The following is a 16,548-nucleotide window of genomic DNA, read 5'->3' as shown; positions in this document are numbered from 1 at the left end:
CCATTGGAATCAAACCCAAGGGGACAAAGACAGTCTCCAGAGCAATCCTCAGGCATGTACTTCTGACCTCCACAGAAAGTAGCTCCTAAGAGGATCTGGTTTACTTAGTACCTTTTTCCTTTTTCAACCTCTCCTGGAGGGTGGGGGTAGGGATTGCTGGCCCCTCCTAAAGCTTCTCTCACTCGAATCCTTTCTTCCAGAATCTTTCATAAAACCCTTTCTAGGAGTTCCAAGGTGGCACAGCAGGTTAAGGCTCTAATAACTGTCACTGTAGCAGCTCAGGTTGCTGCTGTGGTGTGGGTTCGATTCCTGGCCCGGGGACTTCCACCTGCCTTGGGCATGGCAAAAATTTAAGGAAAAAAAATCCTTTCCAAGAGCATTCTTAGCCACAACAGAGTAATTAAAGGAAGTGTTGCCTATTAAGTCTGCCATGTTGATTCTTTAGGATGGAACAATAAAAAATGAATGGTTATGTGTTTTTGGTTTTTGTTTTTTAGGGCCACACCTGCACATATACAAGTTCCCAGGCTAGGGAGTGAATCCGTGCCGTAGCTGCCAGCCTACACCACAGCCATAGCAATGCTAGATCCGAGCCACATCTGTGACCTATACCACAGCAACACTGGATCCTTAACCCACTGAGCGAGGCTAGGGATTGAACCTGTGTCCTCATGAATACTAGTCGGATTCGTTACAACTGAGCCACAACGGGAACTCTGATAACGTATTTTTTAAAAATGCTTCAGGTCTGGAGTTCCCTGTCGTGGCTCAGTGGTTAACGAATCCAACTAGGAACGATAAGGTTGCGGGTTCTATCCCTGGCCTTGCTCAGTGGGTTAAGGATCCGGTGTTGCTGTGAGCTGTGGTGTAGGCCAGCGGCTACAGTTCCGATTTGACCCCTGGCCTGGGAACCTCCATATGCCGAAGGAGCGGCCCTAGAAAAGGCAAAAAGACCAAAAAAAAAAAAAAAAAAAAAAAAAAAGCTTTAGGTCTGTAACTTTTTTAAAAAATACTTTTTTCAGCTACATCCGTGGCATATAGAAGTTCCCAGGCCAGAGATCAGATCTGAGCTGCAGCTGTGACCTACGCCTCAGCTGCAGCAATGGTGGATCCTTAACCCACTGCAGCTAGCAAGGAATCAAACCCATGCTGCCACAGAGACAATGCCAAATCCTTAACCCACTATACCACAGTGGGAACTCCAGGCCAATATCTTTTATTTTTGAAACTTAAAAAAATTCTAAAGTGAGGCTAAGAAAAAGATAAGAAACTATGGAGACCCTAGAAGCAGGTCCAAACTACCTAGAGAGACCAACCACTAAGCCAATGTTCTCTGAAGATATAAGTCGCTTATAAGATAAAAGAATACATGCCTACATACGGCTTATGGAGGAAAAAAGATATTTAGCATTGTTAGCAGAACCTAGATTTAATAGAACTGCAATAAGACACTTAAAAAAAAAACAAGGCAAGCTGTATGCTGCTGTTTTATAAATTTGCAAGGTACTTCATACCTGGTTTTCATTCTGACAATGTCAAGAATGACATAAAACTAGCAGTGTGTGGGGAGGATGTAAATACAGCTAATGACATATCAAAAAAATATGTGGGAAACACTCATTTGTGAAAGTTTTAAGTTCCCAAGCATTTGGATCTAAGCAGATGATATAAAAATAGAAATATGAAGGCTACCCTGCTTTCTTTCAATTACTAGAAATATTTACACTGAGAATAATATATAAAGCCCTACATTTTAAAATTAATATGACTGAATAATTGCCATCATTTTTTATTATCTTACTTTAAAAAAAAACCCACTATCTTTCTACAGGGAAAGGTGGAACTAAAGATGTTTTCTTTTCTCTTTGGGAAAATTGCTGAGAGAAAAGCAATAATTTATGACTCACTGCATAGACTTTCCTACTACTAACAAAAGATCTGTGCACATATGGAACTTAATTCATAAAGGACTTTTGCAGCAACTGCCTTGACTTCTGTTTATGTATCTTAAAGCTTCCAAATACTCCACTTCCAACGCAGTGGGGAAGCTCCACTAACCAAGAGGCCCCTTCTCTCACTGTTCAAACATTTTATGACCTAAGCGACTCTGATGAAACAGTATGTATATCCGTAAGTTCATGAACTCAGTGGAGTTGGGCTGCCATTGAAAGGAAACAAATCAGTCTTTTGAGGATTTAGAAAGGATTCAAGATAAAGGCTAATGGGGGAAGGAATGAGACAGCCACTGGAGTAAAATGACTCCAAATTTCTAACTCTAATAGGTCAGCATTAATGAGTTGTAACCCATCTTTTTAGAGCATCTTGATATCATCAATACATATCAAGATTCTGTCTAAGCCCCCCTTCCACCCCTAACCCCGGGCCAATACTATATAACTTCCTTAAAGATCAGTATTTGTTTCAATAATGCATACAACTAGCTCTGGAATAGTTAGACAGCAATTGACCCTTCCGTCAACCACAGGAGACAGGCAGCACTACTATTTTCATCTTAGAGGTGAAGGACCTAAGGTCCCAAGAGGTTAGCAGACTGACCCCTCCAAGTCACAGAGACACGACACTTCAGGGCTCTGGCTGAAGATGCACCCAAGCACTCACCTTTCTCTCAAAGACAGTCCAAGTGCCTTTAAGAAGGCTACTAACCCAGGCCATCACACTGTGAACTTTGGACAGAAGAGCACGAACGAGGCATTGCTAATGAGAAATGAAGGAAGGATGGGGTGTACCCTGAAGGAAAGGGACATCGTCTGCTAGGGAAGAACTTTGTGAAGATCCGAGAGGGTAAAAGAGGAGGCAGGGACCGAAACATGACTGCTTCCCTCTGGTGAAGGAAGACAACACTCTCCTTGAGTTTAATAAGACAGAGCTCTCAGGAGTTCCCATTGTGGCACAGCGGAAATGAATCTGACTAGCATCTATGACGATGTGGGTTCGATCCGTGGCTTCATTCAGTGGGGTGGGAATCCAGCATTGCCATGAGCTGTGGTGTGGATTGCAGACACAGCTCAGATTTGTTTACTGCGGCTGTGGCATAGGCTGACACCTGTAGCTCCAATTCGACCCCTAGCCTGGGAACTTCCATATGCCACAGGTACAGCCCTAAAAAACAACAACAAAAAAGAGTTCTCTGTCAGTTCAGAGTCTGGCAATTTTGTGAATGCTGAACTGCTACATGAAAAGCTAAGCTAGGCCATTGAGAACTGTATTCACTACCTCCCCCTGAAGCAGAGCCAAAGGCTCTTTGGATCTGGAAGGAACCACAGATTGGTGGTTTTCCAATAGTGTTCCAAGGAACCCCAGAACAAGCTCTAGGGGTTCCAACAAATGTTAGTTTCAAATTTAAGCTTCTAAGATTTCTTTTTTTTTTCCTTTCTTTTCTTTCTTTTTTTTTTTTTTTTTTTTTTTTTCTTTGTCTTTTTGTCTTTCTAGGACTTCATCCACAGCATATGGAGGTTCCCAGGCTAGGGGTCAAATTGGAGCTACAGCTACCAACCCACGCCACAGCCACAGCAACAGCAGATCCGAGCCTTATCTTCGACCTACACCACAGCTCATGGCAATGCGGGATTCTTAACCCACTGATCAAGGCTAGGGATCGAACCCACATCCCTATGGATGTTAGTTGGGTTCACTAACCACTGAGTCATGACAGAAACTCCTAAGCTTCTAAGGCTATTAAAACTACTTTAAAATTTAATTTTAAAATGTGGACCCTCATCTCTGTTATATGTAAAATGTCAACTCACTGGAGACCTCTGATGTGTTAGATAATTCAGTGTTGTGTATCATTTGTAATGCAGTTCCTCCTGCTCTTTAAGGAGTGGTAGTGTTCTAGCAATATGTCAATGACAGGGAAGTGGTTGACTATGCACTGATCTTCCCCCTTATTCAGCCTGTGCAGTTATGGTACGATGAGGGTCTACAGGCATGCCTTAAGTCAGGTTTTCTCAGTCTCAGCACCACAGACATTCTGGGCTGGATAATGTGCTATGGGGGTCTGTCCCACAAACAGAAAGACCTTTAGCAGCATCCCTGGCCTCTACCGACCAGCTGCCAACAGCACTTCCCAGTTGTGAAAACAAAACTTTCTCTCGACATTGCCAACTATCCCCAGAGTACGCCTCTGGTTGAAGACCACGGCCTTAAATTAAATGCCAGGGGAGGAGTTCCCATCGTGGCGCAGTAGTTAACGAATCCGACTAGGAACCATGAGGTTGCGGGTTCGGTCCCTGCCCTTGCTCAGTGGATTAACGATCCGGCGTTGCCGTGAGCTGTGGTGTAGGTTACAGACGCGGCTCGGATCCTGCGTTGCTGTGGCTCTGGCGTAGGCCGGTGGCTGCAGCTCCAATTCGACCCCTAGCCTGGGAACCTCCATATGCCATGGGAGTGACCCAAGAAATAGCAAAAAGACAATAAATAAATAAATAAATAAAATAAATGCCAGGGGAGTTTCAGGTATATCTATCTGCTTTGATGACCCTCCTGACCATGGCAGATGGAAGAAAGACAGAAATATACAAATATAGAGATATCTCTGGCTCTGTCATTGATAGAGTATTTAGTATGGGCTGAGGGTAGGCTATTTACTTGGATTAATGTATCTGAGCCTCTCAACAACCCTTTGAAACAGTACTACCATCATCCCCGTTTTGTAGATGAAGAATCTGAGACTAGAGAGATTAAATAGATTTCCAAATAATGGTTATCAATTAAGTAATAACCAAGGAGGTAATACAGAATTATGGATAGCTTTAGTACATACGGAAAGTTTAGGATGCTTCCTGTCTGCCCTTTATCATGATAAGGACTAAGGGCAGCTGCTAAATGCTGTCTACTTCGAAGCAAAAACTTTATTATTATACTCTTCGTTCAAGTAGCAGAATAAATTTAATTAAAGGGATTCCTTGATTACGAGGTGAACTGTTAAAAATATTATCTCATTTGCCACAAGGTCCCTTTGTATGTGGTATTTCTTAAAACTGCAATCAGCAAAATAAATTTAGAAATATACTAGATGCTTACACTGCAGTAAGATCTCATCCTAACACTAATTTCATGTTTTGGGCTTATCACTTAGCAACTTTTTTTCAACTGCTGGACTTTTAAGTAAGTAAATATAATAAATGAGAATCTTAAAAATAAAGCTATATTTAAAATACATAAAATACACATTCTTTGTGTTTTATAATATGGATCTGCACTCAAGATTTTGCTTGGAAAAAATGGGCTTAATGTTTAAAAACAAACAAAATGAAAACCATGACTGTTTACTGCTCCCTTACTTTACAATAAGAAAACCTAGCCTCAGAGAATGATATGACCTTTTTAAAATCACACAGATCATTAATGATGGAACCAGAATCAGAGCTCGACTCTCCAGATTACATATCAGGTCTGTTATAACTACCCGTGTTCCCTTGTAAGTAAGTATACATAAGCATGTACGATTTGTCTGGGGACTCGGGGTTTTTTTGACAACTTGACACACCCTGGGTGAGAAGAAAATAAATTGCCTTCTGAGATCATAAGGAAAGCCAAGATTTAATTCAATAATAATTAATAACAGTGGAGCATATTCCATTCAAATAGAATGTTTAAAACATAAGCTAAATATTTTCAGATCTTGCTCTCTCGTGAGGTAAACCACTTAATTGGCCTTAAGTAGTTTCGTAATTAGTGTTTCATAAAGTTTTAACCATCTTACATTTCTTACTGTATTTCACTGGATTTCTCATCCCCATCTGAGCTTCTCCTCAGTCACACGGATCTATGTCTCCTGACCAGGGCTTCGCAGGTTCCCTGTGACAGCCACTGTGATTATAGACAGAGTGACAAAGGGCAAACCAAAGCTGGTCCTGGAGCAGGGTCAAGAATACTAACAATACGCAATGCCACAGAACTTTACATAAATAAATAAGGCTTTTCTCCGTGAGTGAAACTACTAAAAGCCACACCTAATGAGCCAGCTCAGCTATCTGTGGTCATCCACTTAACAGACAGGATATCTCCCTTGTCAAGAGCAGGAAGGACAAGTCCTGGAAAAACCCATCAAGCCTCCAGCCGGGAGTAAATGTGAAAGAAAACTGCATTTTAAATTCACAGTATTAACACATCCAAAGAATGAACTGTAGGAATGGCAGTGAAGTGATTTGCATGTATGAACAGCTTGAGGTGACTTGAGACTAGAAAAAAAAAAGAAAACCTAAAGACTGGATAATACATTTCCAACACTTTTCAGGGAAGTCGGTGACCATCTGCCCCAAGTGACATCTCCTCGCGATTGCTACACTTGTCATTTTAAATTACTGTGCCGACATTCTGGGTCATACATCGGTATTTTAATGACTTTTGTCTTTATGGAATACCCAGGGAGTCTGAAGAACTGTAGGGGGTTGGAGATTGCAAAGGGGCCATCACTCCTCCTCTCCCCAAAAACCCACCCCTTATGCCCTGGGACTCTGGCTCCGCCCCTCAAGAGGTGGAGATGTGTTTGGCTTTGGTCAATGGAAGGTAGCAGAAGTGATGCTGGGCCAGTTCGGAGCCCAGCCTCCAGAGGCCTTGAGCCTTCTGCTCTCTTCTTTGGAACTCAGCCCAGCTATCGGGTGGGGGAGCGCAGACCAACCCACTGAAGGATGGGAGACCCTGGAGGACAGAGAGAAGCCATCCCAACTGGGGCTGTCCTAGATCAGCCGGCCTTAGGCGACCTGGCAAGGCCGTGCAAGTGGATGAGTCAAGAGAGGCTGGGAGAAGCACCCTGGTCAGCTTTGCCCAAAGTGCCAATCCACAAACGCCTAAGCTAGGTAAAGGGCTATTGTGCTGCACTGCTCAATTGCGGACCAGTCTGTGACTTAACTCAGTGTTGGACAGTCTCCAGTTCCTAGACGTGGCCCTACAAGCTTAGGTCCTAGATGACATCGAGATACTCACACACTTCAAAGCTCCCTTTTGAACAGCCTGCTTTCTTTTCATGGACCAGCTCTCTCTTCATCCTCTTTTTTTTTTTTTTTTTCCGTCTTTTTTGCCTTTTCTAGGGCCGCTCCTGTGGCATATGGAGGTTCCCAGGCTAGGGGTCGAATCGGAGCTGTAGCCGCCAGCCTACACCACAGCCACAGCAACGTCAGATCCGAGTCGCATCTGCAACCTACACCACAGCTCACAGCAACGCTGGACCCTTAACCCACTGAGCAAGGCCAGGGATCGAACCCGCAACCTCATGGTTCCTAGTTGGATTCGTTAACCACTGAGCCATGACAGGAACTCCTCTTCAACCTCTTTAAAGCACTAGGGAGCTGGTTGTGAATTTGCAAATCTTTCAAAAGTAAAGTATCACAACCTCTCAAAACCTGACTTCCAGAATGGGACCATTGGAATATCTTCCTTATTACCCACCATGGAAGGCACTGGGGATGCACAAAAGATAAAGACGTTACAAAGGACCATCATCTTCTCCTCCCTGCTCCCTTTAGCAATTTGAAAGGAAAAGGCTAGATTGGTAGAAAAGGCCAGACCAGTACACAAGCAATAACACAGGCAGCAAACTGGATGTGAAGATTCTAAGTATCATTGGAATTCAGGACGGGGAGGGGGCAGGGGCAGTAAGGACACGTATGCGGCCCAATGCCGCTAGAAGTGTCTACAGAGATACAGAACCAATGCAAGTCAGAGGTGCATTAAAATAGCTATTTTCGGAGTTCCTGTGGTGGCTCAGTGGTAATAAACCCGACTAGTATCCATGAGGATGAGGATTCGATCCCTGGCCTCGCTCAGTGGGTTAAGGATCCAGCGTTGCTGTGAGCTGTGGTGTAGGTTGCAGACGAGGCTTGGATCCTGAGTTGCTGTGGCTGTGGTGTAGGCTGGGAGCTACAACTCCGACTGGACCCCCTACCCTGGGAACCTCCATATGCTGTGGGTATGACCTTAAAAAGACAAAAAAAAAAAAAAAAAAAAAAAGCTATTTTCACTTAATAACATTATTAACCCTTCAAAAGAAGTTCTTTTTCCCCTTCCCCATTTTATCTAGCAGGAGGAGGATATATGGAACTCCATGGTTCCAATGACCGGACCTTGTTGCCTGAAGGAAGGCAGGTGAATGGCAACGCAGGGGTGGATCTGAGCTAGTGAAGGAAAGCTTAGCAAGTCTCCTGAGGGGGGAGATACTATTACTCAGTAGGAAGGAAGGAGGCAGGGGCACAAGCTGATGCCAGAGGTACTGGAAGAGGCCATTAACACCTTGGAAGCCTGGAGAGGGGCTCCTGGGGTACAGGAGGTCTCAGAGAGGGAGCTAGAGGGGCAAGTGGTCTACGTGTGAGGTGACAGCAGGAAAGGCTGCCCTTGAAGGGATGGGTTGTGGGTGTATTTTGAAGACACAAAAAAGCCACCCAGATTAGTGATTGAATTAGCATGCATTAAAAATGATGCCATGGTTGGAAGCCAAGGAAAATAAACATTGAAGCAGACGGAGGTCAAAAGACAGTTCGCTCAACCGAGAAAAAAAAAAATTGGGTAACAGCTAATTAAGCGGTCAGGAGCCAAGCTTCGAAGTTAGGCAGAGCTGAATCTTGGCTCTTTTCGGCCCTTGTCGCCAAAACCCTTTAAGCCTCAGCTTCCTCATCTATCAAATAGGTGTAATATTAAAAGGGCTGTTGGGAGGGTTGCAAGAGAAATTACAACAAATTGTTGGCATGGTGCCTGGTTCATTGCAAACCCATCTGATTAGTAATAAGGCTCATGACAACAGGAGAAATAGCAACAATAGTGACAACAGGAGTAAGAAGAAAATAGACTTCTGAGGGAAGGAAAAATGACTTTGAGCAGAAACACCAACTTTTGATCAATTTTCTCAAGAGCCTATCAAGATAAAAAAACTGCTCTGAGGGGGGCTGTAGAAGGAAATAAACTCTGTCCAGCACATTAAAGAAAGAAACGTCTGGATTCCAGCCATGACCCTTACTTTAGTCTTGGTTTCCTCATCCACAGGCTTGTTACAAGACAATGTATTTCCAAATACACTGGAACTGGTCTTACTGCTCAATTTGCACTAAGAATGCCTGAAAAGCCTAAAAGCATGAGTATGACTTCCAGGGGTGGCCAACACACAACATCCAGAAAATGGCTCCCTGGCTGGGGACCCTGGCTACCTCTACAACAAAGGGATAGAGAAGAGAGCCAACTTTTGGTTGTGCCACCTCCTTCCTTTGTGATTTGGGCTGTAGGCAGGATGCTGGAGACTGGCTGCCTGGATGAGAATCCCAGATCTCCCACATAGTGGCTTAGTTGACAAGAACCGGTTTCTAAACCTCTCTGTCTCTCAGTCTTCATCTGTAAGGGGGGTATCCTAACGGTCTCTCCCACCAGGGTTGTTATGAAGTTCAAAGGGGTTAAAGGGCCCAGAGTAAGCACTACATAAATGATCGTTACGGAAAAATCACAGACAGTGAGTAAACGTCACCACGCCTCCAGCCCTGGAAGATGGAGCCCATGAGTGTAACTCCAGGCCCCACTTGCTTGTAAGGCCACCTGCTCCCTTCTGTGACTCAGATCAGCCATCGTCCCGTGGAGGAGCAAGTCACCGAAAAACAGGAAAGAGTCACACTCTCCCTTCTCACGTGAATCAGCCACCAGGTTCGGGAAAATCCAGGATTTCCAAAGGGCATCTGGGCGGTCCACACATAAGAGGTCCTGCAAAGCGGCTTCTGACACCAGGAATTTCTAGTCACATGGTCAGGTATGCCCATTATGAGAAAAGTCAGGCAAGGCTAAAAAGGGCCAAAACGAAGATGCAAAGGAAGGCTGTCAAAAGTCAACCCCTTGGGGAAGGCACCCTTAGGCGTGGGGAGTGGGAGACCCCCAGGCTACTTGCACTGAAGCTTTAGGGCGTGACTGACAGAAGGCTGGCATTTCCTTAGAAGAAGGCTCATTTGTTAAGATGTTTGACAGAAAGCTCATCAGAGCCACCAGGCAAAACAGATGCCTGCTTTACCAGGCATTTCTCATCCTACCTTCCTCAGCAGCACAAACAAAGCTATCACTGGATAGGGAGCTGCACTTTCCGGACAAACCATACTATAACTGCAGGTGCATAAAAGTGTGGGAAATAGATGGAGGTGGCAGAACAAAGGCCTATGGGAAACTGCAAGATACAACCCAAACATTCACAAGCTCCCCTTGCTTTATTCAAGAAAACTTTTGCTATTTTACGGCTGAACTCCTAACACCTTCGGAACAATTCGGCTTGGACCCATTTGCAAGTAACTGCTTTCCAAAGTCCATCTCTCGTGGTTAAAATGTTTTGGGCCTCGATTTTCTGAAATTAATAGAATGTGGGAGACAGTATAAAAGAATTTTATAAAAAATTTCTGCCCATTTCCAAATTGAAAAATAGTTGAAAAAGGGTTGAATCCAATGACTTGGGTCTTTTATTTTTGAAAAACCAGGGATGAAAAGATAAAAAGATATTTCCAGCCAACAACTGAGATGCCAAGTTTCTGTCAACCACTTGGTTCGAATCTGGAGAGTTAAAATTAAATGTTATGTCTTGCGAAGTGCAGCTTTTGGAAAAGAGGAATGCTGTGAGGCCACTGCAGGCAACTCTTAATCAGGCGTCTGATGATGGTCCTCTCGGTTCCTAGATGTTCTAGATGAGTCCCGAGACTTTCTAATTCTAACTGGAGAACATTAAGATGCTTCTTTTAATTCTTCTGTCATGAGGCCCCACAAGAGAAAACACAGCGCTCCGTGACCATGACTCACCCAGGCCTCTGGTTCATGGCAACCTTGACCTACAGTGAATGCCTCAGACCCAGTGCACACTGCCAGGCCCTTTCCATGGTCTGGGATCGATAGTGAGGGAAGAGAGCTGTACTGAAAAAAAACTCTAGCTTTCTTTTTTTCTTTTTTTTTTTTCTCTTCTAGGGCCGCACCCACAACATATGGAGGGTTCCAGGCTAGGGGTCTAAGCGGAGCTGCAGCTGCCAGCCTACACCAGAGCCACAGCAATGCAGGATCCAAGCCGTGTCTGTGACCTACACCACAGCTCACGGCAACGTCGGATCGTTAACCCACTGAGTGGGTCCAGGGATCGAACCCGCAACCTCATGGTTCCTAGTTGGATTCGTTAACCACTGAGCCACGACAGCAACTCCACAAAACTCTAGCTTTCTGAGAACAACAACAACAAACAAAAAAACACAAAAGAGGTACCAAGTTAATAATCTTCCACATCAGTCCTGGCTACATTATAATATTATTTGAGGAAAATCATTTTAAGAAAGCACCAATGTCTAGATCTCATCCTAGACCAACTAAATCCTCACTGCCAGCGGTGGGGCCGGACACTGGCATTTTTAAAAAACTTCTCAGATAAGTCTAATGTGCAGTCAAAATCAGAACTACTGCTCCACTAGGGAGAGAAGGCACAGAAACAGCAGGAACGTGAAACCCCTCTCGCCTGCACAGCCCCAATCACAGGACCACTGAGTCCTCTGCCCTGACATGCAACAGTCTGCATCTGCCCTCCTGGCTTCCAAGAGAGATCTGTGCAAATGCGCAGGGCTACAGCCCTCAAAGGCCTGCCTCCTGGGCTGAAACTCAGGGCAAAGTTTACAAAATTATCTTTCCGTCAGCCCAGAAAGCCAGCAGCACAGGCTGCCCCATCCTTTTCCCTGAATCAATTACGGTGCTGAGCCTGGGAAGCCTCGGTTCTAGGGAGCAACATTCATCTTGAAGGACCAAAGGATGCTAAGTGTGGGCGCAGGTGGAAGAAGAGGGGATGGTTCGGGAAAGGAGTTTGATTTCACAATCACAGACGCTGGGAAACCTCAGCATGGGGCAGGGGATTTAGAGGCATTCCACCAGCGATTTTCCATCCTACTGGGTTCCCTTAGGTCAGTTTTTACGTCTCATTCGTTGAAGGAGCAAGAAAGACCCCCCCTTTAATAACCATGCAAGAAAGAATCAAGTGTTTTCCATCTCCCTTTTGGAAACAAGAAGGTATGTACACACTTGAATTTGTCACTGTGCTGAGTTCTGCAGACAGTGACTCGGCTGGCACCGAGGCTCCCGGCCCTGGCGCCCACAAACAGCTGCACCCTACAGCCCCAGCAGGTGCGTGCACAGAGCCCAGCTCAAAACCCTGGGCAGGAACAATGGCGCCGTTATGACACTGAGGGACAAAGCCCGATGCTCACCAGGACTGCCCGCCATCTGATAAGGGAAAGATAGAAACTCAGCCACAGCTCCCTGAGGTTTGGCCTCTTGGTCCGGGGATCACAGCCACAGCCACGGCCAGGTAGAGCACCACAGTGACAGCAGCTATCAATTACAGGGCCCGGCTCACCAGAGAGTGAGTGGAATAAAAAAAAAGAAAAAAAAAAAATCCCCCTTCCCCCGAAAATGCATTCCTTTCTTTTCACATATCTTCTCCTCCTGAGAGCTGCCTTGCTACTGTCACCAAGTTTACATTTACATCCAAATACGCACACACACAAAAAATTACCGATGCATCTCACTCCCCAGTGACTTTATAACAGGTTGCTAGGTAACAGTGCACACAAGTCAGGTTTCAGGACCTCTAGTAAGCCACCATAAAATAGCTGCATGGGCCTTTTGCATAAACAGCATGCATTTGTTATCTGTTTTCTTTGCCAATTGATCGGTCGGTAAATACTGCAGCTGCCAAACTGTAAACAAGTTCCCATCAATAGCTTTAACTAAGAAAACAGAACACAGTATACGATTTGGGTGCACAGTCTTTCACCCCAACCTACCAAATTGGCTTCTCCTCTTGTGTTTTTCCTTTTTGCAAACCTGGCTTTCGGCAGCCCCAGGCCTTCTCTTACGCCTGAGACTGCGTCTGGGGCTAATTACAGCCTGAGGTGAGGCACACACAGCTGAGCCGGGAAGGAGTATTAGCAAACCTTCCTCCATCCCCTCTCCCCTTCCTCCAGGTTAAAAACTTTCTGGAGTCCTGGAGTTTGGGGTAACCCCTTCCTAAGAGTTCCTCACCCCCACTAAGATCCCCTGTCCGCTAAGTAAGGAATGTCCTCCTTTCTAAGCTACGCAACGAATATGCCATTGCATTCCCTCCCTCGGGAAAGCAGTAGAAGAGTCCCGAAAAGCGGCCCCTTGTGCTATGATATTGGCAGGAGACCATCAAGGCACAACCAAAGATCTCCCAGAAGTGAAGACTTAAAAGGCTCAGCAGCAAATGGAAAACCAGAAGCCTGCGTTTCCCCCGCATTTTCAAAAATGTTTAAGCATAAAACTCAGGGGCTCGAAGAGCACGTGTCCCCCTCCATCTGCCTGGACGAGAAGGCCGGGGAAGGTCGTCCGGGCCACAGTCGAGGCACCTGAGCTCCGGCGACTTGCTCATTCCCGGCAGCGGCCACGTTCACTTGCCTTTGCCTTTGATGCCTCCCGGTAACGTTTCCATCTCTGCTCATTTCCGACACCCTCCCCTCCTCATTTCTTCCAACCAGCGCCTTGCGCTCCTGGGGGGCAAAGATCTGGGGTGGTGAGGATATTCTGGAAGACCTGCCTGACGTGTCACTGAGCAAAGGGACTTCAGAGTGAAGCAGAACCTCTAATTCACCCGGCGATGACATTTAGTGAAATGCGACTCACAGTCCATTCCAAGGGAGGCGGCGACCAATTATTCTCCATTTAAAAGGGTATTGTCAATCTCCAAAGAGCGGAAATGGCATTTGGAAATCACCGTGGGGACTGCCATCTTCACTCAGGGACAGAACCATTTCCCAGCTGACCTTTCCCCACGCACCACGTCTCTCACAAAATTCAAAACCAGACTTTAAAACATATACTGAGTAGCAGCACAGTCCCACAACATGTTTTATCATTCCAAACAAGGCAGGAAAAACGGGGCTTCCTCAACACCTCCACACCCCAGTTCAACTCCACAACTGCATCAAGGAAACAGGGCACGGGGTGGGGGGAGAGAATAACTAAGATAGCGCGTATAATTTGAAAAGTAAAAAGCGGTATCAATTAGTCATCACTTTTGTAACATAGTCCATCTTCTTTCTACAAGACCTTGGGGCAGGTGGAAAACAATGTTTAAAAAAAAATTTTTAGGAGTTGTCGTCGTGGCTCAGTGGTTAACGAATATGACTAGGAACCACGAGGTTGAGGGTTCGATCCCTGGCCTTGCTCAGTGGGTTAAGGATCCAGCATTGCTGTGGCTCTGGTGTAGGCCGGTGGCTGCAGCTCTGATTAGACCCCTAGCCTGGGAACCTCCATGTGCCGTAGGAGGGCCCTAGAAATGGCAAAAAGACCAAAAAAAAAAAAAAATTTTTTTTAAATTCTGCTTTACAGTGAAGTACCCAGAGCAGTTATGTCATAGAGACAGAAAGTCGAATGGTGGTTACGAGGGCCGGGAAGGAGGGTGGAATGAGGAATTCTTGTTTAATGGGTCTAAGGTTTTGGTTTGGGGTGCTGATCGAGTCCTGAAGATGGATGGGGATGATGATTACACAACGGTGTGAGTGTATTTAACACCAAAGAGCTGTATATGTAAAGATGGTTAAAATGGTAAGTGTCATGTTAGGTGTATTTTACCATAATACAGAATGTTCTGTTAGAAAAAAAAAGCAAAATTTAAAGACAATCTTCATCGTTGGCTCAAATTTTAAAACTCTATAATTTCCAAATAGTCATCTGCATATATACTTCCTTTGCAAATCTTTCATATCAAGGCAATAGAGAACCTGAACAATGCCAAGCAAGATGTGCCACCATACAAGCACTTTACGGAACCCAACAGGGAGACAAGTTAAATAGGGCCCAAGTTCACACAAAGAACTGTCACCAACCTGGGCCCCCTGTGACCGGTCCCCTCCCAGCAAGAACTCATAAAGGGGAAAACAGAAGAAAATCAACAATCCTTCTAGACCCAAACCACCATGCTGACTGGTTTCTAGACCCCAAATGCCATGAAAAACAACCAACCAACCAACGACCAACCAAACAAACCAAAAAACTCAAGAAAATGTTTGAGAATGCGACAGTTAGAATTTAAAGGGACCTTGAGGAGTTCCCGTTGTGGCTCAGCAGTAATGAACCTGACTAGCCGTCCACGAGGACACAGGTTCAATCCCTGACCTCCATCAGTGGGTGAAGGATCCAGCACTGCCATGACCTGTGGTATAGGTTGCAGATGTGGCTCAGATCAGGCGTTGCTGTGGCTGTGGTGTAGGCTGGCAGCTGCAGCTCCAATTCGACCCCTAGCCTGGGAACCTCCATATGCTGCAGATGTGGCCCCCAAAAGACAAAAAATTTTTTAAAAAATGGGGCCTTGGAATCACTCAGTCCGACTGGCTCATTTTACAGATGAGAATACTGGGAAGGAGAGGAAAGGGAGGAGAGAGAGAGGCGACACCCTTCTTCAAGTACCTGACAGCTTCATGAGAAAATCGGACGCCATCTTTACAGAGATGTCCTGGCTGAACAAGGCGGATGCACTGTTGGCCACGTACTCGGAGGGCTCTCTCAGCTTTGCGTGGTTGGCCGGCCTGTCGGTAGCATTCAGAGTAAAGGAGGTTGGCAGGCCATTATCTTCCTTGGGCTCCTCCTTCACCAGCAAAGGCGAGACGCCAGCCCCACCCTGGCTAGTCCTCTCTGGAGTGCTGGACGTCATCATGGTCCCCACTAGCTCAGTCCCTCCTCCTTCCCTTTGCTGCCCCAGGCAGGCACTGTCACTGAGGTGGGGAGATCCCTTGACATCGGGGTCTGGGATCTCCTCCTTCACCTTGGCTTCTGTCCTCAGGAAGTGCTGATGGCAACGCATGTGGAGTTTCAGGCTGAAGTGGCGGGAAGAAGTGAAAGGGCAGAGCTGGCACTGAAAGGTCTCTCCCCGGTCCTGGTGTTGATGAACCTGACGGAGAAGCAAGAAGAATGAGCTCGCCTCTGTGTGCTAATGGAAAACGCCCTGCTGTGCATCCAGACGACTCATCAACAATTTCCTCACAGTGCAAAGGGCTGGCCCAGGGAACCAGAGCTCCCCAGGAGCACCTCCTTATGTGCCCTCGGGTCATGAGGGCCATCTGTCAACATAAAGCGGGTCCAGGCTGGTTAAGGGTCCATTAGCAGAGCCACACTCACGACTGAGGGAGTTGTCTGCCAGTGGAGCCAGAATCCTCCCAATACTGTACTCATCTCATCTTGGGTGATGTCTTCAGAGAAAATAGTGTAAACCCAGCACAATGTGAACGTACGTAATTACTAGTTGGGGGTCAAGAGGCAACCTGTCAGGTAGCTTCTCTCACAATATACTACGTGGCATGGACCCAATTACTACCATCCAGAGAATTAGTTATGTTTTGCAAACATAGTTAGAATGTTCACAAATGCTTCTTTAGGTAATTAAGAATGTGGAAAATAATGCCTTCAGGATATTCCCTTTCACAGACAGAGCAATTGAGCAAGTGGTTGGAGCAAAAGGACATGTAGAGAGAGAAGAGAGGGCAGTCCTTGATGTGGTGCAGCAGGTTAAGAATCCAACTGCAGCAGCTCATG

General features: G+C 45.8%; 1 protein-coding gene across 24 annotated transcripts in view; it reads right to left on the bottom strand.

The window, feature by feature from the left end:
* Positions 1-16,548, bottom strand: part of ZNF827 (zinc finger protein 827) — a 189,123-nt gene that overhangs the window by 115,312 nt on the left and 57,263 nt on the right. For 21 of the 24 annotated variants that reach the window (XR_014812854.1, XR_014812853.1, XR_014812852.1 and 18 more), the window contains one exon: positions 15,427-15,907. Coding sequence is in view for 20 of the 24 variants with exons in the window: in XM_084972762.1 (XP_084828888.1) it covers positions 15,427-15,907 (481 nt within the window). In the remaining 4 variants the exon portion in view is untranslated. The remainder of the gene's footprint in view (positions 1-15,426; positions 15,908-16,548) is intronic. The other 3 variants (XM_084972766.1, XM_084972764.1, XM_084972767.1) reach the window with 1 other exon arrangement.

This window comes from Sus scrofa, chromosome 8 (genome assembly GCF_054392235.1).
Source record: "Sus scrofa isolate SSC_HxYL_T2T_F1_AM1 chromosome 8, Sscrofa_HxYL_maternal_Yorkshire_Landrace_v2.0, whole genome shotgun sequence".
Lineage (NCBI taxonomy): Eukaryota > Metazoa > Chordata > Mammalia > Artiodactyla > Suidae > Sus > Sus scrofa.
Note: the sequence above shows the minus strand (reverse complement) of the source record. Positions and strands in the feature narration are given on the sequence as shown.